The 26,125-nt window shown below is 52.2% G+C and overlaps 1 protein-coding gene across 1 annotated transcript; it reads right to left on the bottom strand.

The window, feature by feature from the left end:
* On the bottom strand, positions 1-9,378 carry CALM3 (calmodulin 3). Its single transcript, XM_044257061.1, has 6 exons — positions 9,260-9,378; positions 4,830-4,860; positions 2,473-2,616; positions 2,198-2,304; positions 1,858-1,993; positions 1-1,697 (listed from the first exon to the last, which is right to left on the bottom strand). Exons 1-6 carry the CDS (start codon positions 9,260-9,262, stop codon positions 1,669-1,671), a joined length of 450 nt encoding a protein of 149 aa, XP_044112996.1. The 5' UTR covers positions 9,263-9,378; the 3' UTR covers positions 1-1,668.
* Between the last annotated feature and the right edge of the window lie 16,747 nt (positions 9,379-26,125).

Below are 26,125 nucleotides of genomic sequence, written 5' to 3' on the forward strand. Positions count from 1 at the left end.
TCAGGTAGTCACTGTATTTTATTGGAAAACATTGATATATATTTTTCTTCACAGCTTGAACTGAACACAATATTGCCCGGTTTTAAAAAAAAAAGAAAGAAAGAAAGAAAGAAAGAAAACCCAAACCAAAACACTCCGAAAACGTCCTCAGCCTCACGCCTACCTGCCCTTCCCCTCAGCTCTTGGCTGGGTCTCCGACGACGCCCCGTCCCTCCCCTCCCCTCCCCCGGAGGCTGGGTGCCAGAGGGTGGATGAGGAGGTTCTCAAAGCTGGGCAGGTCCCAGGAGAAGCCACTTGAACAACCTGGGTGGGGGTGGGGGGTGGGGCAAGATGAAATGAACAGAAAAAAGGAAAAGAAGAATCCAGACGACCGAACTGCCCACATTGACTTACTTGTCCCAGAGGCGAAAATCAGAAGCAAGGTCACGGATCATGCTGGGGGAGTGTGGGGGGCAGGCGGGGGTGGGGGAGGGGAGAGAGGGCACGGAGACCAGCACAGGTGTTATGGAGCCAACCAAGTCACCGCGAACACCGCGAAGAAGCGGGAGGGGCTGGCTAACCAGGCCTCGGAGCTGCCCTCGGCAGCCGGGTCCGGGCCAGCTGGCCCTTAAGACTGTCTTATTGCAGGGGTGTTCTCTCTGGAGCATGGCGGGATCATTTTCCCTCTCTCCACCTTCCAACTAGCCCGGCACGGTTTTCAACAGGACCAGTTTTAAGGGGAATAAAGAAGAAAACCAAAGGAGAACCTGTACAGGACAAAGCAACATCCCTGGCTCCGCGGCCAACAAGGGGCCTTTGGCGCCGGGTTGGGGAGGGTGGGAGGGGGTCGCACGGGGCAGCACGGGTGGCATGGGACGTTAGCACCAGGTATTTACAGAACAGCTCGAGATCGCTTTAGGAACACGGGCACGTACAATTCGCAGAGCGGCCATCTCAGCAGCCCCCACCCAGCCCACCCCCAGAATTCGATCGGATGGTCTCGCATCAGCCAGTGGGACCTGAGCAGCGTCCACTCTATCTGTCCCCTTCCAGGAGTCGGCCCCCTCCAGCGGGAAAAAGAATGCCAGCTTCCAAGACTCCCTCGTCCCCATCCTGGACCATATCCAGTCCACACCGCGACTCGAGTCCCCCTCCCCCAGCCCTTCTGGAATGCCTCTCTCGGCACCCCTGCCCGAAAGGCTGCTGGGATGTGCACAGGGAATCACAGGGCTGGTCGCATGCAACAGCGGAAGGCATGCTCTCCTGCCTGGGTGAGGCCTCATCCCCTCCCCAGCAGGGCCAGGGACAGGGCTGGCAGCCACCCCAGCACCCAAAGTCAGAGGACACATGAAAGGAAACAAACCAAAAGAGAGGAGAGCCACCCGGGCTGGAGGAGGGCAGAGACTCCCCTCGGGGGAAGAGGGCTGCGTCCAGGAGTGCTTCAGGCCTCGGAAGATGAGAACGGAAAGGGGGAGGGCGAGAGGCAGAGATGAGGGGCCTGGGAGGAGACTCAAGAAGGGAGAAAGAGCAGTCATGCAGCTTGGGACAAATCTTTTGTTGCTTTATCAGATTCTCAGTCAATCAACTGGTGTTTGCTAGAACCGGGGAACGCAAGGGAGTGTTGAAGAGAGCGCGCGCGCGAGAAGAGAGAGAGCACGAGAACGGGCATCACCAGCTGCCCAGGGGCCTTCACTTGGCAGTCATCATCTGTACAAACTCTGTGAAGCGAAACAGAAGGAGCGGGTCAGAGCGGGCGAGCGGGCCAGGCCAGCGGCCCTCCCGGACACAAGGGACCGGGGGCTCATTCCTGATGTCGTGACGCGGACTTGCTCTGGAGATGCCCCCACACCCCCGGCCCCGCTCCCAGAAGCCACTTACCTTCATAATTGACCTGGCCGTCCCCATCGATGTCGGCCTCTCTGATCATCTCGTCCACCTCCTCGTCGGTCAGCTTCTCACCCAGGTTCGTCATCACGTGACGCAGCTCGGCAGCACTGATGTAGCCGTTGCCGTCCTGGGCGTGGGGACAGGGCAAGGCTCTGAGCCGGCCAGGGCTGTCAGTCACCCCCACCCGGCAGGGGAAGGGGTGAGGTCGCAGGGCAAGCAGGCAGCGGAGCCGGCACTGGGACCCAGGCCTTCGGGAAGTGGCGTCCCGGAGCCCCACCCAGTCTGTCCCTCTGCCGGAGCCCTAGAGCTACTGTGGGAGACGAGGGCCTACCTTGTCAAAGACACGGAACGCCTCTCGGATCTCCTCCTCGCTGTCTGTGTCCTTCATCTTTCTAGCCATCATGGTCAGGAACTCCGGGAAGTCAATGGTCCCATTCCCTGGAAGGTAGGCAGGGGAGTCAGGAATGTTCTTGGCCCAGACCCTGGGAGACTGCCCCAGAGCACTGGCAGAGGGGACGCAGGCGCATCCGTCACCCCAAGGGAGGCTCCCAATGGTTCTGAGATGCGACCGAAAAGGGGACCACCCCCCCACCCCATGGGGCTCACCATCCGCGTCCACCTCGTTGATCATGTCCTGTAGCTCCGCCTCAGTGGGGTTCTGTCCCAGGGATCTCATCACCGTCCCCAACTCCTTGGTGGTGATAGTCCCGTCTCCATCCTTGTCAAAGAGGGAGAAGGCCTCCTTGAACTCTGGGGTAAGAGACGGAAGGAATCGGAGGTCAAGGACCACGGGGAAAGCCTCAGTGAAAGATGGCCCCAGGAGTCCTCCCAGAAGGAGCCAGGAGCCTGCCAGTCCAGGCCCCTCGCTTTGGTGCTCGGGGCAGACCCTTTCCTTTCTTTGTTCAACATTTATTAAGCGTCTACTTTGGCCAAGCCCAAGCTAGCTCAGTGGGGACCAAGGGGGAAGAGGCTGACAGGGGTCCACAGAGAAGTCTACATTTCTTTCTGGTCCCTGGCTTCGGCCTCTCCCTCCAATGATGAAATGGATTGCTGTCATGGAGTGGACACGAGCGGAGAGAACTCTTCGCGGGAAGTACGCTGGCCAAGGTCAGCTGGCTAGGAGGGGCAGGGGAAGCTGCAGAATGCCTTGAGCGGTCCTCCCAGGCCAGTTCCCTGCACCTAGCGGCGGTGTGCGGCTGTGTGCGGTGGCGTTGGGGGTGGGTGCGCGGCGGCACCGTGGCGGGGTGGGTGTGCGGCGGCACCGTGGCGCGGCGGGTGGAGGGATGGAAGCAGAGGGGATGACTGCCAAGCTGGGATGAAGAGCGAGTGGCGCTGAGTGGGAAGGCCACAGCTGGGGACGCATCAGGCGCGGGGAGAGGAGCACGTGGCTGCTGCCCTCCCACTGGGCCCATTTTGGCACCGGGTGCTCCCTACCCCCAAACCCTGGGAGAACAGATGCCTGGCAGCCTATTCCCAGAGAGTGTGGGCTGGGGTGAGGTGGTGGACAGTTTGCTAATGGGGACAGGGTGGGGAGTGTAGTCTATGTTTGTGTCACGTAAGGGCAGAGCCCGGGCGTGGGTGGCAGGTGCTGCGGGAGACGCACGCACAGCCCAGAAGCTGTGTTCCCGAGCCTCTGGGCCACAGGAACAGGAGTCTCCTTGGGGATGCCGGCACCTCTCTGTACTGAGGCCTTGGGCCTCTTGGGGAGGGCAGGACCCGGAGCTCATGATCACTCCACAACCAGGCGGTACTCCAGCTTTCCTCCATGGGTCTCCATGGCCAGAGTTTAGGAGAAGGAGTGAATGCGTGCTGGGGGCAGGGGCAGGAGGAATGGAGAGAAGGCGAGTCCACTCCGGCCTCCTCCCGCCTCCGCGGTGTACTCGGCATTTAGCCTGCAGCCTGTTGGACCTGACAGCAAAGCTGGGGCTGGATAGCTGCTGGGGCCCACGGCCCATTCTGTGAGTCCTTCCGCCTGTCTGCTCTGCGCTGGCCCAAGGCTGGGGGGAGAATCCAAGAGCTGGCTTTTGTCCTAAGCAGCTCATGGTCTTGGGAGAGGGAGACCCAGAAGCCCACCAAGTGACATGATAGTTCCTGTAGTGGTGACCCTTCTGGGGTGTAGCCACGTGGCTACAAAAATGAATTAGATGGGATTCCAGGATTTCTGACAGCTTCCTGGGGGATATACGACCCTTTCTTTATTCACCTACGTGGCCAACAAAAATATACGGAGCTCCTACTATATTCTAGGCACTGAAGGTACAGCAGGGACCAACAGAAACAGCCCCCAACGCGAGGAGCTATGTCTAGTGACAGGAGATACAGCAGGTGAAGACACGAAATACTTCTGACAGTGAGAAGGGCCACAGCGGCAATACACAGAGCGACGGGCCGGAGGGTAAAGGAAGGCTGTCCGTCCAGGCCGGGCAGGGAAGAAAGGCCTCTCCGAGGTGACATCGGAGCAGAGACCCAGAGAATGCAAAGGAGCTCCTCAGGCCAGGAGCTGGGGGAGAGTCCTCTCTGGCTGAGGACAGTGACTTAAGACGTGTGAAGGGGAGTGCGAAGCATAGGCAAGTGCAGAAAGCGCAGTGACAAGCCATCCAGAGGATGGGACAGGAGCTCCGCAGCCCCCCGGGAGGCTCACCTTCGGAACCCAACGGCAGGAGCTGGGTTTACCCTGCAGCCACCAAGCAGTAAGAGGCCCCCAGCGGCCCGTAGCCAGGAGAGGACACAGCTCTGATATGTGGTGCGTGCCCGGCTCAGGGCCACAGGGGTCTGTCTGGTGTTCCTGGGGGGCAGTGTGCTGCTACACACAGTCCCCAGCATTCTAAGCATAGGACCCAGCACGGGGGCAGGGACCACATGAGTCCAGCTGTCAGCTGCTGCTCCCGCAGGAGTGAGAGCTGGCTGGGGATGCACAGGTCTTCCTGGGGCAGGGTGGGGAGGAGGAGAGTAGGCAAGCTCACCTGCAATCTGCTCCTCAGTCAGCTGGTCAGCCTGGAAAAGTGAGGAGGAGACAGTCAGTCCCGGGGCTCACCCACGGTGGTGCCCACGTCCTGGATGGCTCAGTCCAGCGGCCCCCTGGTGAGGCCGGCTCCACAGGCCATCCCCTACCCCTGGGCTAAGGAGCTGCACGCCAGGGTCCAGGGCTGCAGGAAGGCCAGATTCTGGGAGGAAGTGTGGGGATTCAGGACTCTGGGAACTAGAGTGGACAGGAAACCCAGGCGTGCCTGCCACGGGGCCCAGTTAAGTTGCCCAGACCCAAGGCCTTCCAATCTTGACCCAGCGCTTGGGAGCCAAGATGGGTGGGGAGACGTCCTGCTCCCACCCAGCCCAGCCCAGCCCAGCCAGCACAGCGGGTTCCTGTCTCTGCTTAGCTGTGGCACTGCTGCCACCGAGAGCCCCAGGGGCTGAGTGAAGGGAGCACTTGCCCTGGAGGCCTAATCAGGCATTTCTAGAAGGCTCCAAACTGAAGCAGGCCAGTCCTTGGGTAGGACAGAGGGAAGATGTCTGGGGCTCTCGGCTAGTTTCTGTGTCACCTATTTGGATGCAGCTGGCAGGAATTCTCCTAACTGGTCGCTCTGAATCACTCTGGGTACTCTGGTCGGGCCACAGGCAGCCGCCCCACTTCCCTGTGCACAGGGCAGGCGCAGGGCACCGTTCTGTTCTGTTCTGTTCCTTTGGGGCCGGAAAGGCCAAGGCCAGGGAGGGGCTGTGGGACCCAAGTCAGCTTCCCTGGGCTTTGCTGCAGCTTTTAACCCTTTCCAGTCCTGGCCACTCTGGGGACTGGCCAGGTGGGGGCAGGGAGCCCTTGTTGCATGCTGGGTTTGGGGGCGGGGCAGGGGAGAGGCACAGACCAGCTTTTTCTGCACTGGTGTCCTGCAGAGGAGCTGGGCGGGCGGCTGAGCCCCAACATTTAGCTTGAGGCAGCAAACACATGAATTTTCCTTGGTTTTTGCCAATGTTGCCAAGAGGGCACCACCTTGCCTGGTGCCCAGACGACCACCCCCTCCTTTACTTCCTTTTACAATTGGGAAAGGGGCTCCGCGTCTCCGTCTCCGGCAGGGCTCCAGCCTGGAAGCTGAGAGCCCTCAAAACCAGAGCAAAGAGCAAACCATCTGCACCAAGGTTCCAGAGCTTCCCTGGCAAGCTAGCAGTGACCCGCCCACCCCCACCCCGTCCCAAATAGAAGAACTGGTCACATCAGAACTGGTCTAAAATGTCCTTTACAGTTTTTTGTTTTTGGGGTTTTTTTTAATCAAAGGGGGAAGGAACTTGAGGCCAAGCCCCAAAAAGGCAGAAGGGGAGGGGAAATCAAAGTGATGATGACAGAGGAGAGATGGCTAAGGGAGGAGGGAAGAAGGAAGGTAGAGAAGGAAAAACACGCACATTCTGGAAAAGTCCAAAGACTAAAGGGAAGGTTAGGAAGCCAAACGGAGACCCTTTTGCATTGCCTCTAAAGGAGACGTGGGGCTGCTGGGCTCTAGATGCCGAGCCGGCAGCCCCAGCCCACGAGCCCCCTGCTTGGGCCACTGCCCTTGGCTCCCACGGGCAGAGAAGCCTGGTCCTGACACCCGAGGAAGCTGCTCGGGGAACGTGAGAAGACAGGATGGGCTTCTGGTTACCAAGGCCAGGCAATGCCAGGTGAGAGGGAAGAGAAAGAACCGAGGGCAGAGAACAGTCTGGGGAGGAGGGCAGCCACTCCATCTGCTCCTGGTTCTCTCTGCCTGGCCCAGAATGGAAGGAGCCAGCCCGAGCGGGGGGCTTTCCCAACCCTACCGCCCCGCTCTGTAAGAACCCCAATTGTTCCCCCACTTTGGGCAGCCCTGTCAGGGGCTGGGACAAGTGCCCCGCATAACCAGGAATGGCTCTGAAGGGCTGGGGCTGCCACCCGCGGCTGGAAGACAAGGATGATCCACACCAGGTCCGGGGCTGCGGCAAATAGGCGTGGCTCTGCTTCTGGAGCCTGTCAGACACTCTCCTGCCTATTAGAAGACCCTCTCCCTGGCCCCCGTGGCGTGAAGGAAAGGTCCAGCTCCCAGCTATGGATCTCAAAGCAGGGCTGCTGCCCACAGCACGGATCACCCAAGAAACTCTTATCGCGGGGACCCCTTCTCAGGATTTCTTCCCTTTCACAATCTGAGAATTTTATGCTTCCAAAAAATTGTCTCCAAAACAACCCAGCTGGTCTCCTGCTTCCTTATCCCTCATCTTTGGCTCCAGCAAGGGGCCGGACAAGAGAAAAAAAAAAAACCCTGGGGTGGGGGAGGGAAGAGGTATTATTTCTCTGCCGTGACCCAGCCCCCAGCCAATGCCAGAGAGCAGTGTTAGATGAGAGCAGAAACCAAGGCCAGGGCCCCTCACCCGGGCCAAGGAGAGCCACAGCGCTCAGGCCAAAGTCCAAGGCTGGTGACCAGGGCTCGTCCCACCCACACCTTGCCGATTACAAGTAGGAAGAGAAACTAGCTGGGGCCGAAGCTCAGGTCCTATTTGGGACGCCATGGGTGGGGTGGGGGTGGGGGGCTCCTGGCACCGGCCAAGAAGGCCTTGAGGGCCCCTAGAGCAAGGTTCTGCTGGGGGAAAATAGGGTAGCGGCAAGAGGAGCCACTAGGTCTGTGTCAGCAAGTCTGAGATCTGATACACAGCAGCGGCTGCTTGCTCTCCCCGGCCTTGCCAGGGAGGAGGGCTGCGCGCGGTTCCGAAGCTGAGCCTGGGGGGGCTGTGGGTGCTGTGGGTGGCAGGGAGCAGGAAAGAACCAGTCTGCTGGTTTTCTCTCAAAGCTCCAGCTGTGTGAATGAACAGAGGCGCTCAGTGAGGGCCCCGGACGGAACAAGTAGCCCTCGGGCAGAAGAAGGGGTCCCTCTGGAGGTCCTCTCTGTTCCAGCTCTGCAGCCCCCACCCCGAGGCCACGGGAACAGGCGTCCGATTGTCACCGACGCCACACTGTACTGCACTGTCATTTGGCACAAGCGAGGAGACACGCAGAACAGGGCCCGGAGCTGGAGACCACAAGAAAACCAGCACTCCTGTGTGGAAAAAGCAGCTCTCTCGGTCTGAAAGGGGCAGCGAGGGGGTGAGATTCGAGGCTTAAAAGGCTGGCTCATTTGATGCATCCCAAACTTTGGTCCCCCACCCTCCCTATTTCATGCTGCTTCAGTGCGCAATAGGGGCCTGAACAACTCCGCCCACCTGCTCCCACAGCCAGGGCGCCTCCTGCCCAGCCCCATCCTTCCTGGGGAAGGGGGACCGTACAGCCACTCCCTGCAGCCTCTGCAGCCCACTCCCCATTTAGACTGAACAGTCTTTGTCCCGGTCTTTCCCTGGAGACTTTCAGGGAGCAGCCCACAACCACCTCCAAATCTAGGCCCACCTTGGCTGCCATTCATTTTCTCCTCCGACAGCCCACCACCCCGCCCCCGCCCTTCTTCCACCTCACCTCCCACAACCCAAGCTAGGCTCCTCTTCTACCCCCACCTTCTCAGGGACCCAATGCAACACTCCACCCCAGCCCCCTCCCATGAAAACCAACCTCCCTAGTTCAACAGCCTCAACCCACTAGTAACCTCAGAACCTTTTCTGGCCGCCCCCCAAACCAACCACGAGGTCTCCTGCTCCCCCACCACTGGCAAGCACCAGTCTCACCATTCCCTCTTAACCACCTCCCCGACCCCAATCCTCTTCAGTCCCTGGAGGCTCCCAGAGCATCTTCCAACCTCCACTGCTACCCACCCCAGGCTCTTCCTGCCCTAAGCTTGCACCTCACCCTCCTCCTCCTCCTCCCTCTGCAATGCTGGTCTTCCCAGACACCCCCTCTTCCGGGGTCTGATCTGCAGAAGTCGCCCCCATCCCTGCGACTCTCCCCACCCAGGTCCAGCTACACACGGCCCCCTCTCGGGAGCTCGCCGGCAGCCTGGCCTTCCTCTGATCTCCCTTCCCCGCATCCTTTGAGGACCCAAAGTCTTCATTAGGGCCCGAATAGCCCCTTCCCCGGCCAATGCTTCTTACCTCGCCCTCCAAGGGGTCCAAACACCCCACCTCAGAGACCCAAGGCCCCACCCTGGGTCCAAAAGTCCTTTCTGGTGTCCAAACCCCCTCTGAGGGTCCAGAGGCCCCATTCTGGGTTCAGATGCCCCCTTTGAGAATTCGGGTGCTCATTTGGGGGTCTAAATACCCCACCTGGTATTAAAAGTCGCTTTTGAAGCTCCTAACGCTCTTCCGGGATCCAAACGTCCCGCTCTGGGTTCGAAGGCCCCCAACAGAGGGGCCGAGAAGGGTCCAGGGGCGCTCGCCGGGGCCCCGACACCCCCTATACCGGGTCCACTCGCCCCTTCAGGAGTCCTGCCCCGCCGTGCCCGCCTCAGAGCCCCCCGCCCGGGCGGACCCCAGCCTCACTCACCATGGCGAGGCCGGGGTGTCCGGAGCGCGGGGATCAAGGTTCCTCCGGCGGCGGCAGCAGCTGCAGCAGCTCGAGCTCCGCCGCGCGTCCGCGCCTCCACACTCACTGCCCGCAGCGCGCGCCGCCGCCGCCGCCTCCCGCCCCAACGGTCCCCCAACGGCCGCCGCGCGCGCGCCCCGCCTCGCCCGGCCCCGCCCCGCCCTGTCCGCGTGCAGCCGCACTGCGGCTCCCGCGGATCCCTCCGCGCCACACACCGGTCCTGGGGATCTCGCGCCCGCCTCACACAGAGCCGGGATTTGCCTCCGGCCGCGCGCGCGCGCACCCGCCGCGGGACTACTTTTCGTCGCCGCGCGCTCCGCCCCCCTGCGTCCTCTCTACTTGCCCTCCCCCGGCGGAGGGACACGACTGGTGTGGCACGTAACGCGTCCCTATGTGAGCCGTGCCGCTATTGGGCCAGGGCCATGGCGGAAATGAGAGCTCTGTGCCGATTGGTCCGACCTTCCCTGCAATGCGTCAAACTGGGGCGAGCCACTGCGTGGTGGCGGTGGGGAAGCCTGAAATGTGTGGCTGCGGGGAGCCGTGAGGTGTAACGAGGCGAAGGGAGAAGCTTTGTGGATGTTAGAGATGCAAACACATCGTCTGGTGGCCAGGGAGTGTTAAAAGGGCTGGCGGAAGATGCAGAAGGTGTATCTCGGGTCTCCCCTCTAACAGATGGAAGATGGTGCAATCCAAAATGCTGGGGTCTGGAGGCCCCGCCCCCAACTGGGCCCTACGAGGTGGCGGGGTCTTCAAGGTTCTGCTCTTCAAGTAAAGGTTCTTCCAGTAAAGGTTCCACCTGTGGGGGCAGGTGTGCGGGCCCCACTTCACGCTTGATCAGCTCAGAGTCTATGAAATTGGGGCCGTCACAGGACAGCCTCTGGGAACAGGGCACTCATGCATGCTTGCATGCATTCATTCAATAAGCAGGAATGGGGCGCCTGCTGTATACAGGAATCTGTGTTTGGCTGGACTGGGGAGACCGTACTTCCCAGCCATTCTCCTGGTATCTCCTAGACCCACCTGATTCTTGCACTTCTCGTACCAAGATTCCAGCCTTAGGAAGAAAAAGAATGCGAAGATTAGCTGAAAACTGTTTCCTGGAGCTCAGAAAACAACCTTTTTTTGTTTAGAATAGGAGATGCCATTCCTGTATGTGCCCCGCCTGTCATCCCCCTACCCTTGGCCGAGGAGGATCGGGGAAGTGAGTCAGGCTGGGCCAATCCTTTTGTCCCACCTGGAACAGAATGTACAGGTTGAATCAATGAATGAGTCTTTCCCTGGGTTTTTGGATTTGGAGTCTGGGTGCAAGAAGTCTTTTCCTTTGCGGGGGGGTCGGGGAGGGGTGGCGTTCTGGCTGGTTCAGCCCCGAGAACATACCATTCTTGATCTTGGGGTTGTGAGTTCAATCCCCACATTGGGTGTAGAGAGTACTTAAAAATAAAATCTTTAAAAAAAGAAGTCTTTTCTTTATGGGTGGCGAGGCTTTGAAGGAATAGGTCCAGAGCTGTCTGTGGCCATTTTCCCACTCCTGGAGGAGAGAATAAAACTGACACCAGGGAGAAGCAAGTAAGAGATGGAGTGAGAGCCCTGTTGACATTTATTACCCTGGTTCCAGTACTCTCGAGGCCGGCTGCACACCATCATGTCAGAACTTTGAGTACACTAACTATTAAAATTTCCCTCGAGGGGCGCCTGGGTGGCTCAGTGGGTGAAAGCCTCTGCCTTCAGCTCAGGTCATGATCCTGGTCATGATCCTGCTATAGAGCCCCGCATCCGGCTCTCTGCTCAGCAGGGAGGCTGCTTCCTCCTCTCTCTCTCTCTCTGCCTGCCTCTCTGCCTACTTGTGATCTCTGCCTGTCAAATAAATAAATAAATAAATAAATCTTAAAAAAAAAATCTTAAAAAAAAAATTTCCCTTGAATCCCAAACTAGTTTGAGTTCAGTTTTTATCACTCGCATCCAAGCAACCTGACTGAAGAGACCACACTCCTAGACACCATTATACTACCGGTGACAGTGATTTGATTTGTCTTCGATTATCCATTCTCCCTCTCTTCTAGAGTAATAGAAACATAGCTGGGCACACTGCCACCCCCAATAAAAACTACATTCCCCAATCTTCCTTCCGTTTCGGTGTGGTCATCTGATTGAACAAGGGCCAAAAAGGAGGTGAGCAGAAATGATGCGTGCAACTTCGGGTATCCTCTTAGAGGGGACGTGCCCTCCTTCTCTCTTGCCTGCTGCTGGAGTAGCCATCGTGGGCGTTAGGAGAGACACCAGTGGTGAGTTGGGATCTTGATAATTTCCTGGAGCAGAGCTCATCCTTCCAGTCCCACTGCCAGACTTTTATTTAAGACAGAAATAAGTTTCTGTATCACTTCGTTACAGCAGCCAAACCCACACTTGCCTCCCAGCTCTGTGCCACCTTGCTTACTCTCCTCGGTGACTGTCCTCGCTTTGGTGGAAGCTGACCGTAATGTTCAGTGTGATTCAGACATAAGCCAATCAGCAGGTCCTACGTCCTTGCCTCTGAACCAATCAAATTGCTCTGATTTGTTCGGAGCCCAACGTGTGAGCTTTTTTTTTTGTATCTATGGCATAATTTCCATTCAATAAAATGCCACAGATCTTAAGAACTCAGTTTAGTGAGTTTTGACAATTGCCTGCAACTTCATAACCACTATTCAAGACAAACTATGGAACATTTCCATCATCTCCAAAAGTTAGCTCCCTTGTGGGAGCTTTCCAGTCAATTTCTGTACCCTTCAAGCAACCACTGTTCTGGCTTCTGTCATTAAAGATTAGTTTTGCCTGTTCTAGAGTTTTATAGAAATGGAATCATTGAGCATTTTTTTTTGTTTGTTTATCTCGGCATTCTTTTGCTCAGTGTAATGTTTTTGAGCAAAAGTTGCATGGGACATTCATCCAAGGAGCCTCTATTTGATGAATCTGGTGGTCCTCGTCTCCAAACACCTCCTTTCCAGGCTTGGTAAATGATCTTACAGACCTTACAGGGATCTTCCTGGGTCTCCAAGCCTCAGGTTGTCCTACGGTACAGACAGCCAAGACTCTGGGTAGTGGCTTCAAATCTTCTGAGCCAGCGTACCTGGGTGGCTTAGTGGGTTACGCCTCTGCCTTCGTCTTGGGTCGTCGTCTCAGAGTCCTGGGATCCAGCCCCACATTGGGCTCTCTGCTCAGCGGGGAGCCTGCTTCCTCTCTCTCTCTCTCTCTGCCTACTTGTGATCTCTGTCTGTCAAATAAATAAATAAATAAATCTTTAAAAAAAAATCTCAGCTTTCGGAATGATCAATAAAACTGAGGCTCAACCCCATTATAATCAGGGGAATTCCAAATTATCACCCAGACAAATGCCATGTTAACCTTAAAACTGTTGGTTATTTTGCCAGCAAACATGGGTTTATTTGGGCATAACAGAACACTGTCACTGCCACTGCCACAGGCACATCTGTGAACTAAGGAGAGGAGCTCTCTTTTGGTGGTGGTGGGGTGGGGGTAGGTTGGCTGAAGGTTGTTACAAACCAAAAGTCCATTGGAGTAATCTGGGAGTTTGGAGTATAGAGGCTGTTCATTGGTTGGGTTGTGACTGCTTTCATTGGCTGGGCTGTTGCTGGGCAGGAGAGAATCTTTCTTCCTCCTCAGGCCATTGTGAGTTGAACTTCTATAAGTGCTGGGAATGCAAAATCCTTTCTTCTTGTTGGGGTCCACAATTGGAGGGGTATGGAGCGGGAGCTCCCTCTTCTGGCCTCCCGCCCTCGTTTTATTTTTTTATTTTTTTATTTTTAAAGATTTTATTTATTTATTTGACAGACAGAGATCACAAGTAGGCAGAGAAGGGAAGCAAGCTCCCTGCTAAGCAGAGAGCCCTATATGGGGCTCCATCCCAGGATGCTGGGATCATGACCTGAGCCGAAGGCAGAGGCTTTAACCCACTGAGCCATCTAGGCGCCCCCAGCCCTCATTTTAAATGAGGTTTCCTTTTATTGATGTTCACCCTGAGTCCAGGGGACGCATGCCATGATTGGGTGACCCTGTGATTTCTTTGATATCACCTCCTGTGCTCTCCCCTTCACTCTGTCTGTTCCAGCCACTCCGGCCTCTTTGCGGTTCCTTGAACACTTGTGCCTGCCTCGGGGCTTTTGTACTCTTTCCTCTTCTTCAGATGTTCTCACAATAGCCACAGGGTTTCACTTTCCCTTACCTTCAAATGGTTCAAATGACACATTCTCAGGGCTCCTGCCTGGCTTGGGCGGTAGAGCATGTGACTCTTGCTCTCAGGATCTTGAGTTCAAGCCCCCATGGGGGCATGGAGACTATTTTAAATAAGAAAGAAAGAAAGGAAAGATTCTAGCAAGCGACATGTTCTTGATGGTCCCATTTAAAATTGTAACCCAACATTCCCAAACCCCTTTACTTGGCTTTATGGCTTTTCGTAGGAGTGACCACCTTCTCAAATATGAGAGTATGTTATTCTTTTTATAGTTTGAATCTGGCTCTGTAGCTCCATGGGGCTAGATCTTCCTGTCTTTTGTGCTCACTGTTGTCTGCAGCGTCCAAACTAAAAGCCAGGAATGTAGTAGCTGCTCAAGAAACATGTTTGTTTGTTTAAGATTTGATTTATTTATTATTTATTTATTTGACAGAGAGAGAGAGAGTGAGAGAGGGAACACAGGCAGGGGGAGTGAGGGAGGGAGAAGCAGGCTTTCCACTGAACAGGGAACCCCATATGGGGCTCCATTCTGGGACCCCGGGATCATGACCTGAGTTGAAGGCAGACATTTAACCAACTGAGCCACCCGGGTGCCCCAAGAAACGTGTTTTGAACTAAGAAAAACGAGGAGATGGAACTCTCCTACACTGTTGGTGGGAATACATGTTGATAGACTCACTCTAGTGAGTGAATCAGTTAGGTTAGACTAGGTTATAACACAGTAAGAACTGCAACAATCTCAGTGAATATGGTTAAAATTTCTTTCTCCTTCATGCACTGTACTGTGGGTCTCAGCTGCTCTGCAGGACAGCTGTCCTCCACATGGTGACTCACTAACCTGGGCTCTGTCATCTCTCCCCAAGGTCTCTACGTTGCCACAGCTGAGGAAGAGAGAGCTCGGAGAATCTCCTGGGGCGTTTTCATGGACTCAGTCTGAGAGTGACACCTCTCACTTGAGCTCACATGTCATTGTTCAGAACCAGCCATGTGGGGGATGGGGAAGTCCATTTTCTCACATGCCCTAGAAGAAGGCACAGGAAGTGGGATTTGATGATGATACTATGGTCTTGGCAACAGAGAGCCATTGGACAATCTCTATAGGCAAGTCAAACGTGCACATTTGCTAAAACCTAGCAATCCTATTCTTATATGTATCCCAATCATTCACTTTCAAGCTTTTCTGAATGAGATTCATAATAGGAACTACATTTACATAATAACCCAGGGATATAATTAATATATATGTATACATAATTAATAGATGCATTCTATATATGAACACAAATACTGAAACAAACACTTCAGAAGCAAAACAGCCTTTAAAAATTTTTTAAAAATATTTTATTTACTTATTTGACAAGCAGAGATCACAAGTAGGCAGGGAGGTAGGCAGAGAGAGAGAGAAGGGGAAGCAGGCTCCCCGTTGAGCAGAGAGCCCGATGCGGGGCTCCATCCCAGGACCCTGAGATCATGACGTGAGCCAAAGGCAGAGGCTTAACCCACTGAGCCACCCAGGCACCCCACAAAACAGCCTTTTAATTTTTTTTAAAGATTTTATTTATTTATTTGACAGACAGAGATGACAAGTAGGCAGAGAAGCAGGCAGAGAGAGGAGGAAGCGGACTCCCTGCCAAGCAGAGAGCCTGATGTGGGGCTCGATCCCAGGACCCTAGGATCATGACCTGAGCCGAAGGCAGAGGCTTTAACCCACTGAGCCACCCAGGCGCCCCCAAAACAGCCTTTTTAAAGAAAGATCTAGGGGAAGGGTAAACTTTTGTTTTTATTTATTTTTTAATAGGTCTTTTCTTTAAAAAATAGTATTTATTTTTCAGAGAGAGGGAGAGAGGACAAGCAGGGGGAGTGGCAGGCAGAGGGAAAAGCGGGCTCCCTGCTGAGCAAGGAGTCCTATGACATACTTGATCTCAGAACCCTGAGATCATGACCGAGCCAAAGACAGATGCTTAACCGACTGAGCCACCCAGGCATCTTTAAAGGTCTTATTTTTAAATAATCTCTATACCCGACATGGGGCTCAAACTCACAGCCCCAACATTAAGAGTTCCACTCTCCTCCAGATGAGCCAACCAGATGCCCCATCTTTCTTGATATTAAATTACAAACAGATAAACATTTCCAATGTGCCCAAGAGGGTTCAAGTACTTTAGAGGTCTGCGTCCAATATGGTAGTCACTAGCCACACCTAGCAATTGATCTCTTGAAATGGGACCAGTGCTACATAATGAAAATACATTATTTAGGACATATTGGGTTAAAAAAGATACATTATTACATTTGCTTTCATGTGTTTTGTTTTAGTTTTTCTTTTTTTTAAAGATTTTATTTATTTATTTGACAGAGATCACAAGTGTTTTACTTTTTCAATGTGACTCCTACAAAATATAATAAACACATGTGATTTGTGTTATATTTCTATTGTCAGCCCTGCTCTGAGGATATAAAATTAATTAAATCCTCATATTCACCCTATGAGGTAGGTACTATTATAATCTTGATTCCAAAGATGAAGAAACTGAGGCACAGAGAAGTTACTTGCCTAAGGTCATACAGCTAGATAGTAATAGAAACCGTATATGAACCAGACAGACTGGTTTCAGATTCCATGATCATAAACTACTGCACTGTCCTTCCAATCCATGGTAGGTTTTTGTCTAAGATAAGTATTTAAAATTAAATTTCCCTGTAAACACTGCTTTAGCTGCATCCCCCAAATTTTGGCTTGTTGGATTTTGATTTTTTATTTTATTTTATTTATTTATTTGATAGGCAGAGATCACAAGTAGGCAGAGAGGCAGGCAGAGAGAGAGGAAGGGAAGGAGGCTCCCTGCTGAGCAGGGGGCCCGACTCGGGGCTCGATCCCAGGACTCTGGGATCATGACCTGAGCCGAAGGCAGAGTCTTTAACCCACTGAGCCACCCAGGCACCCCTGCATTTTGATTTTATCAAGTTCAAGACAATTCCTAATTTCCCTGGTGATTTCTTCTTTGATCTCTAGATTATTTATTATTGTGTATAATTTTGAAATATCTGGGATTTTCCCATGGGTCTTGCCTTTGATTTCTACTTTAATTCCATGACGTTCAGAGAATATACCCTTCAATCCTTTGGACTTTATTGAGACTTGTTTTATGGGCCACCAATATATAGTATATATTGGTGAATATTCTATGGGCACTTGGAAAGAATGTGGTTGTTGTGTGGAGTAGTCTATAAATGCCAATTATGTAAAATTGACGTTCAAGTCTTCTATGTCTTTACTGTTTTTTTGCCTTCTTATTCTAGCAACTACTGAGAAAGCAGTGCTAACACTTCCCACTATAATTGTGAATTTGTCTAATTTGTCAAATTTTGCTTCATGTATTTTGAAACCCTGTTATTCGGTACATCTACATTTATGATTGTTACGTCTTCTTGACAAATGATTTTGTAAGTATGAAGTGACCCTCCTTATTTTTGGTATTATTCCTTGTCTTGAAGTCTAGTCAGTCTGATCACAGTATAAATGCTCCAGGTTCTTATATGTCCTGTTTTCATGGTACATTTTTTTTCTACTCTTTCACTTTGGATGTGACTAACTTTATATTGAGAGTGTGTTTCTTGTGGATAGCACATAGTTGGCTCTTGCTTTTTTTTTTTTTTAAAGATTTTATTTATTTATTTGACAGAGAGATCACAAGTAGGCAGAGAGGCAGGAAGAGAGAGAGAGAGAGAGGAGGAAGCAGGCTCCCTGCTGAGCAGAGAGCCCGATGAGGGACTCAATCCCAGGACCCTGGGATCATGACCTGAGCCGAAGGCAGCGGCTTAACCCACTGAGCCACCCAGGCGCCCGGCTCTTGCTTTTTTATCCAATCTGATGATCTCTTCCATCCTCCACATGTGGCTTCCTCATCTGCATTCAAACAGCTGATAAAGCTGTTGTGTTTCCCTGCTGTCAGAAAGGAGAAAATGAGGGGCACTGGGGTGGCTCAGTCGGTTGAGCCTCTGACTCGGTTTCTGCTCAGGTCATGATTTCAAGGTTTTGGGGTCGAGCCCCAGCTCCCACTCCCACTTTCTGTGTGTGTCTCTCTCTCAAATAAATTTGAAAAATCTAAAAAAAGAGAAAGAGAGAAAATGAAGAAGGGCACTTATTGTTGTCATTAGGAAGATGAACTCGTTACAGGGAGTGATGATTGTATTGTATTCTATTGTAACAAATAAGGTCTCAAATCTCAGTGGCTTAACGCAAGGAAAGTGTGTATATTTCACTCGCACCATGTGTCATGTGTTAGTTCTTTTTATGCAGATAGCCTTCAAGGATCCAATTTCCTTTTCTCTTCTGGTTCTGCTGTCCCCCACACACTCAGTATTCTCTCCTGGATCCACTGTCCTGCCAGGACTGGGGTGGGGGGGAGGACATCGAGGACCATGCGGGTGAATTGTCCTGGATTCAGAGCATGTGTTTTAATTGCAGTTTGGGGGCCAGAACCCAGGGCCATGTCCAGATGTAACTGCAAGAGAGGCTGGGGAATGTAACTGGCTGTTTGCCCAAGAAGGGGAAACGAGATGCCATGAACATAGGCTGTTCTTTTTTGCAGCAGGTATGCTAAAACAAATAGCTGAGAACTAATTATCCATATATACGTTTACACATCATATTTTCTGGGGGCGCCTGGGTAGTGGCTCAGTCGATTAAGAGTCTGCCTTCAGCTCAGGTCATGATCCCAGGGTCCTGGGATCGAGCCCCGCATCAGGCTCTCTGCTCAGTGGGGAGCCTGCTTCTCCCTCTCCCACTCTCCCTGCTGTGTTCTCTCTTGCTGTCTCTCTTGCCCGTCTTTCCTTCCTTCCTTCCTTCCTTCCTCCTTCTCTCCCTCCCTCCCTTCTCTCTCTCTCTATCTCTCTTTTTCTTTCTTTCCAGCCAGGATCAACTATTCTATTTAGCTGCCACATTACTTTAGTTAGGAGCAGTTCCTCAGTCTTTCTTTGTGTTTTATGAAATTAACAGCTTTGAAAATTTTATGTCAGTTACTTTGTAGCATCTCCATCAACTGGTGTTTGAGGTTTTCTCATGACCAGATTCAGCTGATACACTCTTTTAAAGAAATATTCTAGAAATAACTCCGTGTCCTCAGTGCCTCTTATCAGGAGGCCGTGGATGCTAGTTTGCCTGTTACTGGGGGTGTGAGGCTTCTCGCTGAAAAGTTACTCTTTTTCCTTTTGGAACTAATGAGTAATCTGTGGGGAGATACTCCAGCCCTGTGTACCTGTCAGTTCTCATCAAGCCTTCATCTATTAACCTCAGAGGACTTCTTCTTCTTCTTTTTTTTTTTTTTTGCATAGCCTGCTTTTGCAAATCTAAAACCAGCAGTCTGAACTGCAGGGTTCCCTCCCGCCCCAGTCCCCATGTACAGATCTCTTCAGAGTCAGAGTCAGTGCTCTTGTTAGTGTCTTTCTGTCTTTACATAAATCGTAACCCTCATCTTATCTTTCTCACCCAGAAATGTAGGACCACATAATCTCAATCCCTTTATGATCACCCCCACCCACACCCCGTGCACAAGTGGCAGCAACTCTGAGCGAAGATGCCTCCAAGGTTCCCCGTGCATGTCTGTGACCCTTAGACTACCACGCACAGGGCCTTTGCACGGATTTCCACCACCCGCTATCCCTTTCTAGAAAGGGTGTCACAGGCACCTGCTCTCTGGAGAGATCCGCTCTGTACTTGGTGAGCTCCCTGTGACCTCCCTGTCTATCCCGCCGTAGGGCAGGTGTTGTTCTGGGTTATACTAATGGAATTTATCCCATTTACATGGTGCCAGTCCCATCTTGTGGGCAGTTCTAATTGGGGACTGGGACCGTGAGCCTGAGTGACCCAGATGGAGCAACCTGTGCGCCCACAGGGGCAGGGAGTGGCTCTGGCACTAATGGAAATGGAGACCAGCCACAGCGGGGCTAAGGGTGCCAGCCCCACCAGTTCTGGGTCTTGTTCCGGATCTTGCTCTGGTCCACACGCCCGGTTCTGCAGGCTTCACCTAACCCTCCCTCACAACACTGGATATACTTTTGATTCCCATTTTGCCAATGAGGAATCTGAGGTTGCAATGGACCAAGGGTGTACACAGACTGTGACAAAGCTGGGATTCTGGACACTGGCCTGTTTGGCCCCGAAGGCAGAGACTTTGGGCTTGGTGCCATTCTGCCTCCAGAATTACCCACTGGATTCTCCAGAGATCTTTTGTAAGTCCCCCAATAAAAGGCAGGTCCAGCCTAGGGATCCTTAAATACCCTCCCCCGAAGAGATACCCTCTCCCCAAATGACACATTCTGTCCCCAAAACAACTCTTAACTTCTTTCTTTCTTTTAAAGATTTTATGTATTTATTTGAGAGAGAAAGAGCACCAGCAGAGGGAGTGGGATAAGCAGACTCTGTGCTGAGCGCAGAGCCTGACCTGAGGCTTGATCTGGCCACTCTGAGATCATGACCGGAGCTGAAATCAAGAATCAGATGCTTGCCCAGCTGGGCCACTCAGGTGCACCCGATTCTTAGATTCTTTTTTTTTTTCTTCCCAAAGATTATTTATTGATTTATTTGACAGAGAGGCAGGCAGAGAGAGGAGGAAGCAGGCTACCTGCTGAGCCAAGAGCCCCACGTGGGACCCGATCCCAGGACCCCAGGATCATGACCTGAGTTGAAGGCAGACATTTAACCATCTGAGCCACCCAGGTGCCCCGAAATTTTTATTGACTTTTATTTTTTTTTAAATATTTTACTTAAAAAAATATTTTATTTATTTATTTGACAGAGAGATAGAGAGTACAAGTAGGCAGAGCAGCGGGTAGAGGAAGAGGGAGAAGCAGACTCCCCGCTGAGCAGGGAGCCTGATGCAGGGCTAGATCTCAGGAACCTGGAATCATGACCCGAGCTGAAGGCAGCCACTTAACCGACTAAGCCACCCAGGCGCCCCTAAAGATTTTACTTTTAAGTCATCCCTACACCCAATGTGGGGCTTGAACTCAAGACCCCAAGGTCAGGAGCCGCACACTCAACCCACTGAGCCAGCCGGGCACCCCTACACAGTGCAGCCTTTAAAAGGAGGGACGATTTTATTTTCCAAAAGCAGCCACACCGGTGTGGCTCATCCCACATGCCCTTCCAGAGCCTTGCTATGTGGGCATTAAGAGGTGGGGTCTGGGTCCCCTTCCCTGGAACCTGCACGGACCTTGGAGACCGCCTTGAGGAGCAAAGTAGAAGAGAAGAGTTCGCTCGTAAAAGCGCCCCGTGTTTCTGTCTTGTTCCCTTGGCATCTAGCTGCCCGTGCTGCGAGGAACGAGGAATGTCAAGGAGCCAGAGGGAAGGGCCCCACGTGGAGAGGAGGTGAAGCCCCCAGCCCTCAGTTTCTCCGCCCAGCGCCCAGAAGACAGCTAGCGTGACCACGCCCCCTTGGGACGCCGCTCCAGCAGCAGAGAACCGTCCCTCCTCCAAGCTGCGGGTTTGTGAGCAAAATAATTAGCGGTTGCTGTAAACCACCAGGTACTGGGGGACCTTTGTAATGCTGCAGCAGATAACTGGAAGAAAGTCCCCAAAGAAGATAAATGGGAAAATTCGCTGGGCCTCTCTGACCCTCTGGCTCCTCCCCTGTGAAGTCAACACACTGATAATAATTCTCCCTAAATTTGTCAGGAGGATTTAGTGAGATTACACATCTGAAGCGCTGGGCCAAGAACATAGCACCGGGCAAGAGTTCAGTAACTCCGCACCAGGATTTATCATGACTATTATGTATAGTTGAGAGCCTCTTCCTGCCCAACCCAGTCAGTATCGGATAGTCTCTCTTGAGAGAACATTAGAAGCCTTCTGGGTCCCAGCACACTTGGTTTATGCTGAGAGAACTGCCCAGAGTCCGAAAGACCTGGCTTTATTATTATTTTAAAAAATATTTTATTTATTTATTTGCCACAGAGAGATCACAAGTAGGCAGAGAGGCAGGCGGGGGTGGGGAGCAGGCTCCCCGCTGAGCAGAGAGCCCGATGCGGGGCTGGATCCCAGCACCCTGAGATCATGACCTGAGGCGAAGGGAGAGGCTTAACCCACTGAGCCACCCAGACGCCCTGAGACCTGGCTTTAAATAACTCATGGCTCCTCCTCAGTTTCTGGCTGTGTGACCTTGGGCCAGAGACTTTACCTCTCTGTTTTTAGGTGTCCTCACCTGCCGGAAGTGCAGTTAGGATGGCCTAGGGGACAAAACACAGTCCCTGGCATACAGGAAGTGTCCGTAGTGGGTGCTGAAGGCAGGAGGGAATATTCCCCTACTCTGCAGAATCCCCAGGGATTTCTGTCCCCGCCCCACCCGCCCTCCACCGCCCTCCACCGCAAGCCCGGCCAGGTGGGTGGTGGTGGTGAGCCGCCCAGAGAGGGAGGGAGGGAAGGGGTGTCCTAGGAGAGCCAGCCCTGTTGTTCTCTCATCTCCCACCAGCGGGCGCTCTGGTGAAGGGACGATAGCCGCTCGCCGCACCTTCTGCGCAGATCTGACGGTGCTCGGGACTGAAGGCTTCGGTTTATTTAAATGACTCCGGACTCTCAACAATAAGAAATCGAGCAGAACCGTAGGCTTTTATTTCCATTATGTTTGTGGGAGAAATATGCAACGATCCTCTTCTGACTGAGAGAGAGAAAGGGAGAAGAAAAACCCCTACAAGCATTTATTCCTTTTAATAATAGAAAGATAATGTTATCACCATGGCAACAAATGATCAAAGAAGACAACCAATCAGAATTATGGGCTTCTCTGGGAGGTTATTTTTCTCAAGAGATAGCAACAATTTCTAGGAGACTCTTACAAGACTGTTGTTCAAAATGGTCCTTTCAAGGACAGCCTTAAAGAAACAGACCAGGTTGGGGCCGGGGACTCAAGCCTGCGGACCGCATGGGAAGACAAGATGCCCATTCCCGGGAATGTCCTCCGTCTGTTTACCTTACAAGGCAGCTTCTTTAAAAAGATGGGCTTGAGTATGCAAAATAGTATGTCTGCGTGGAACTGCAGGGGAAAAGAACCTCGTCACCTCTTTTTTACGTTTTAAAAATGATTTTTGTTAAAAAGACCTTTTCGTCACTTTTTAACACTCCCTTTGTTAACAGTCAGAAGTCTTGCATTTTAAAGGACTCGGTCTGAATTTCCTGGTTAACATCACAAGCAAAAAGGCAGGCCAGGGGAGCTCAATCGCCCCCCCCCCCCCCGTAGCCTTTTGAGCATTTTCTTTCAACCATATATAGACGTCCCAGCGGTCATTCCTCGCTGTCCTCACCGTTCCTTAGAAGAACTGTGCCCAGCGTGGCCCTGAGCAGGGGTGCCAGAGGATGTGGGTCCTGGAGCCACACTGCTTGGGATGTGAATCCCAGGCTGTGAGACATCTGGCAAGTTACTTCACCGCTCTGTGCCTCAGTTTGCTAATCTGTAAAGTGGTCGTAAAAGTCCTTCTTCCCTGTGACAATTTAGAACATGCTCACAGGTTCTTTACAGCCCTCGTGTAAGAAAGCAGATTCTATGGGGCGCCTGGGTGGCTCAGTGGGTTAAGCCTCTGCCTTCAGCTCAGGTTGTGATCCTAGGGTCCTGGGATCGAGCCCCACATTGGGCTCTCTGCTCAGTGGGGGCCTGCTCCCCTCCTCTCTCTCTGCCTGCCTCTCTGCCTACTTGTGATTTCTGTCTGTCAAATGAATAAATATTAGTATATGTGCTGCCGAAGCGAGCACTCAAATGAATAAATAAAATCTTAAAAAAAAAAAAAAAAAGCAGATTCTACTATCCCCACAGTCTTGAATATGGGCTGGCCACACTGACTTGTTTATCATGAATAGAATGAGGTGGGAGGCGGGCAGCTGGGCGCCCAAGTCAATTAAGCATCTGCCTGCCTTCAGCTCAGGTTGTGATGCTGGGGTTCTGGGATAGCGTCCTGCTTCAGGCTCTCCCTCTGCCCCTCCACTTGTGTGTGTGTGCGCGTGTGCGTCTGTGCACGCTCTCTCTCTTTCTCTCTCTCCCTCTCATTTAAATAAAATCTTAAAAAAAAAAAAGAATGCAGTGGAAGGAATTGCTGAGTGATTTCTATTTCTGAGGCTAGGTTAGAAAAGGTGACACAGCGATGCCTGGGTCTCTCTCTCTCTCAACTTGTGCCTTGGGCACCCTAAGCCACCATGCTGGAGAGACCTCATGGGGACAGAAGTGAGACCAGGGAGCTTCTGGCATCAGACAGGGGATAAAGAAAGCTTCAAGGCAGTCCCAGCACCACCTACCTGCAGGCCCCGAGAAGTATAACTAATGCTTGCTGCTGTCATTCGGAACCACCAGATCTTGAGCTGATGTGTAACCCAGCAAGGGATTGCTGACACAGACTTAGGATTGTCATCTGTGAGGTCGTATATACGAAATGTCTGCTGCATAGAAAATGTCACACTGAAAATGACAATGATCGTTATTAGCATTTTTTTACATGCTTGAGTGTTACGGATTGAAGGTTTGTGTCCCACTTTCCATTCCCACAACAAATTCACATTTTGAAGCCCTAGCCCCCAGTGTGACGGTATTTGGAGGTGGGGTCTTTGGGGGGTAATTTGGTTTAGATGAGGTCATGAGGGCAGGGACCCCCAGATGGGACTGGTGTCCTTATAAGAAGAGAAACACCAGGGTTCCCCCCCCCCTCTCTCCCTCTGCCTGAGCACACTGTGAGAAAGGAGCCATCTACAAACCAGGAAGCAGGACCTCACCAGGAACCGAATGTGTTAGCACCTTGATCTTGGACTTCCCAGCCTTGAGAATGGTGAGAAAATAAATGTGTGTTGTCTAAGCTCTCCAGGAACTCCACCGCCATCCCTTACACACCCTGGAGCAAGGTCATGGCCCTGATCAGCCCGAGTGAAAAAGTTCTGTGTTTCCAGAATTTTTCCTTGGTTGTGACAGTCAGAACAACCACCGTTCATCTCCGTCCCTTTCCAGCTGGGCTCTGCCCAGAACAGAGCTTCTCACGTAGAAGTCGAGCTCTGCAGAGCCATTGTGTCTGAAGAGGAGCTGCTCCAGGTACTTCAAATGGTTCCCTGCCTTTACCAGTTAGAGGAAACCCCAGTGCAGCCCCTTCCGGAGCCCTCCCCTTCCAACAAAGAGCCACACGCTGCAGCCCCGTGTGCCAGAGATGACTCACAGATGAGTTTCCTTTGCCCGTTATTTTATTTTATTTTTTTCATTTCAAGATGGGGAGATATCCCTAAAGCAGGAAGCCCTGTAACCTCCTGACTGCAGCCGAGTAGCTGGGACAGCGGTAAATGGGATGTGGTTTCACCTTTTGCAAAACTGTTTCAGTGGCTCCTGGCCTCTGGAAATCACTTCCCCTTTTTATGCTCCCTACCACATCCTTTTCTTGCTCTTGCTCCGCCAGCCCTTCCAAAACCCCCTGCATTAAATTCCCATGCTGGGAAGTGTCCCTCCATCTCTAACCACCATGCGTGCTGAAAGCTTCTGGAAGGCGTGCGTGCCTTTAGTTAGAAGACAAAGGCTAATCGTGGCAAGAACAGCAGCCCCAGCTTAGGTAGAACTTACCAAGGGCCTGGCTCTGCCCTGTGGTTAAAAATGAAGTTGCTGTTAAGACAGGAAGTAGTTTAGTGGTTGGTTGGGATTGCGGAACCGCACGGGGGTGATTGGTGAGTGGCTGCTAATTACTACAGTGTTTCTTTGTTATAGAGTACACAGGACACAAAACATACCATTTTAACCATTTTAAAGCATACAGGTGAGTGTCCTTCAGGACAGTGTTGGACAACCTTCACCGCTATCTTGTTCTAGAACATTCTCTTCACTCCCAGCGAAAATGTCTATGCCCACGAAGTTGTTACATCCCATCCCACCTCCCACAGCCCTTGGCAAGCACTAATTTACTTTCTGTCTTTATGGATTTGCTTAGTCTGGATATTTCATGTAGGTGGAATAGGGCATGATGTGGTCTTTGGTGTCTTGTCTTCTTTCTTTAAAAAAAAAAAAAAGACTTTATTTATTTGAGAGGGAGAGAGAGAAAGGGAGCACAAGCCCGGGAAGAGGCAGAGAGAGAAGGAGAAGAAGATTCCCCATTGAGCATGAAGCCCGATGCAGGGCTCAATCCCAGGACCTCGAGATCATGACCCAAACTGAAGGCAGATGCTTGCCTGACTGAGTCACCCAGGCGCTCCTGTGTGTCTGTTGTATTTGACTTAGTGTAATGTTTTCTTTTTTTTTTAATGGGTCTTTTTTTTAAAAGATTTTATTTATTTAACCGGGGGGGGGGAGAGCGAGCACAGGCAGACAGAATGGCAGGCAGAGGCAGAGGGAGAGGGAGAAGCAGGCTCCCTGCCAAGCAAGGAGCCCGATGTGGGACTCGATCCCAGGACGCTGGGATCATGACCTGAGCCGAAGGCAGCTGCTTAACCAACTGAGCCACCCAGGCAGCCCTGACTTAGTGTAATGTTTTCAAGATTCATCTACTTGTAGTGTGGAGCAGTGTCTCGTTCCTTTTTAAGGCCAAATAATATTCCATTGTGTGAATGTGCCACACTGTACTTATATGTGTACCAGTGATGGACATCTGGGTTG

Source organism: Neovison vison, chromosome 7 (assembly GCF_020171115.1).
Source record: "Neovison vison isolate M4711 chromosome 7, ASM_NN_V1, whole genome shotgun sequence".
Classification (NCBI taxonomy): domain Eukaryota; kingdom Metazoa; phylum Chordata; class Mammalia; order Carnivora; family Mustelidae; genus Neogale; species Neogale vison.

Excerpts from the sequence above, each read along its gene's own strand:
- CALM3 (XM_044257061.1), bottom strand. Across the intron at positions 2,305-2,472 it reads CAACGAGGTGGACGCGGATG|GGAATGGGACCATTGACTTC; the intron begins GTGAGCCCCATG and ends CCTACCTTCCAG. Across the intron at positions 1,994-2,197 it reads CGTTCCGTGTCTTTGACAAG|GACGGCAACGGCTACATCAG; the intron begins GTAGGCCCTCGT and ends CCCCACGCCCAG.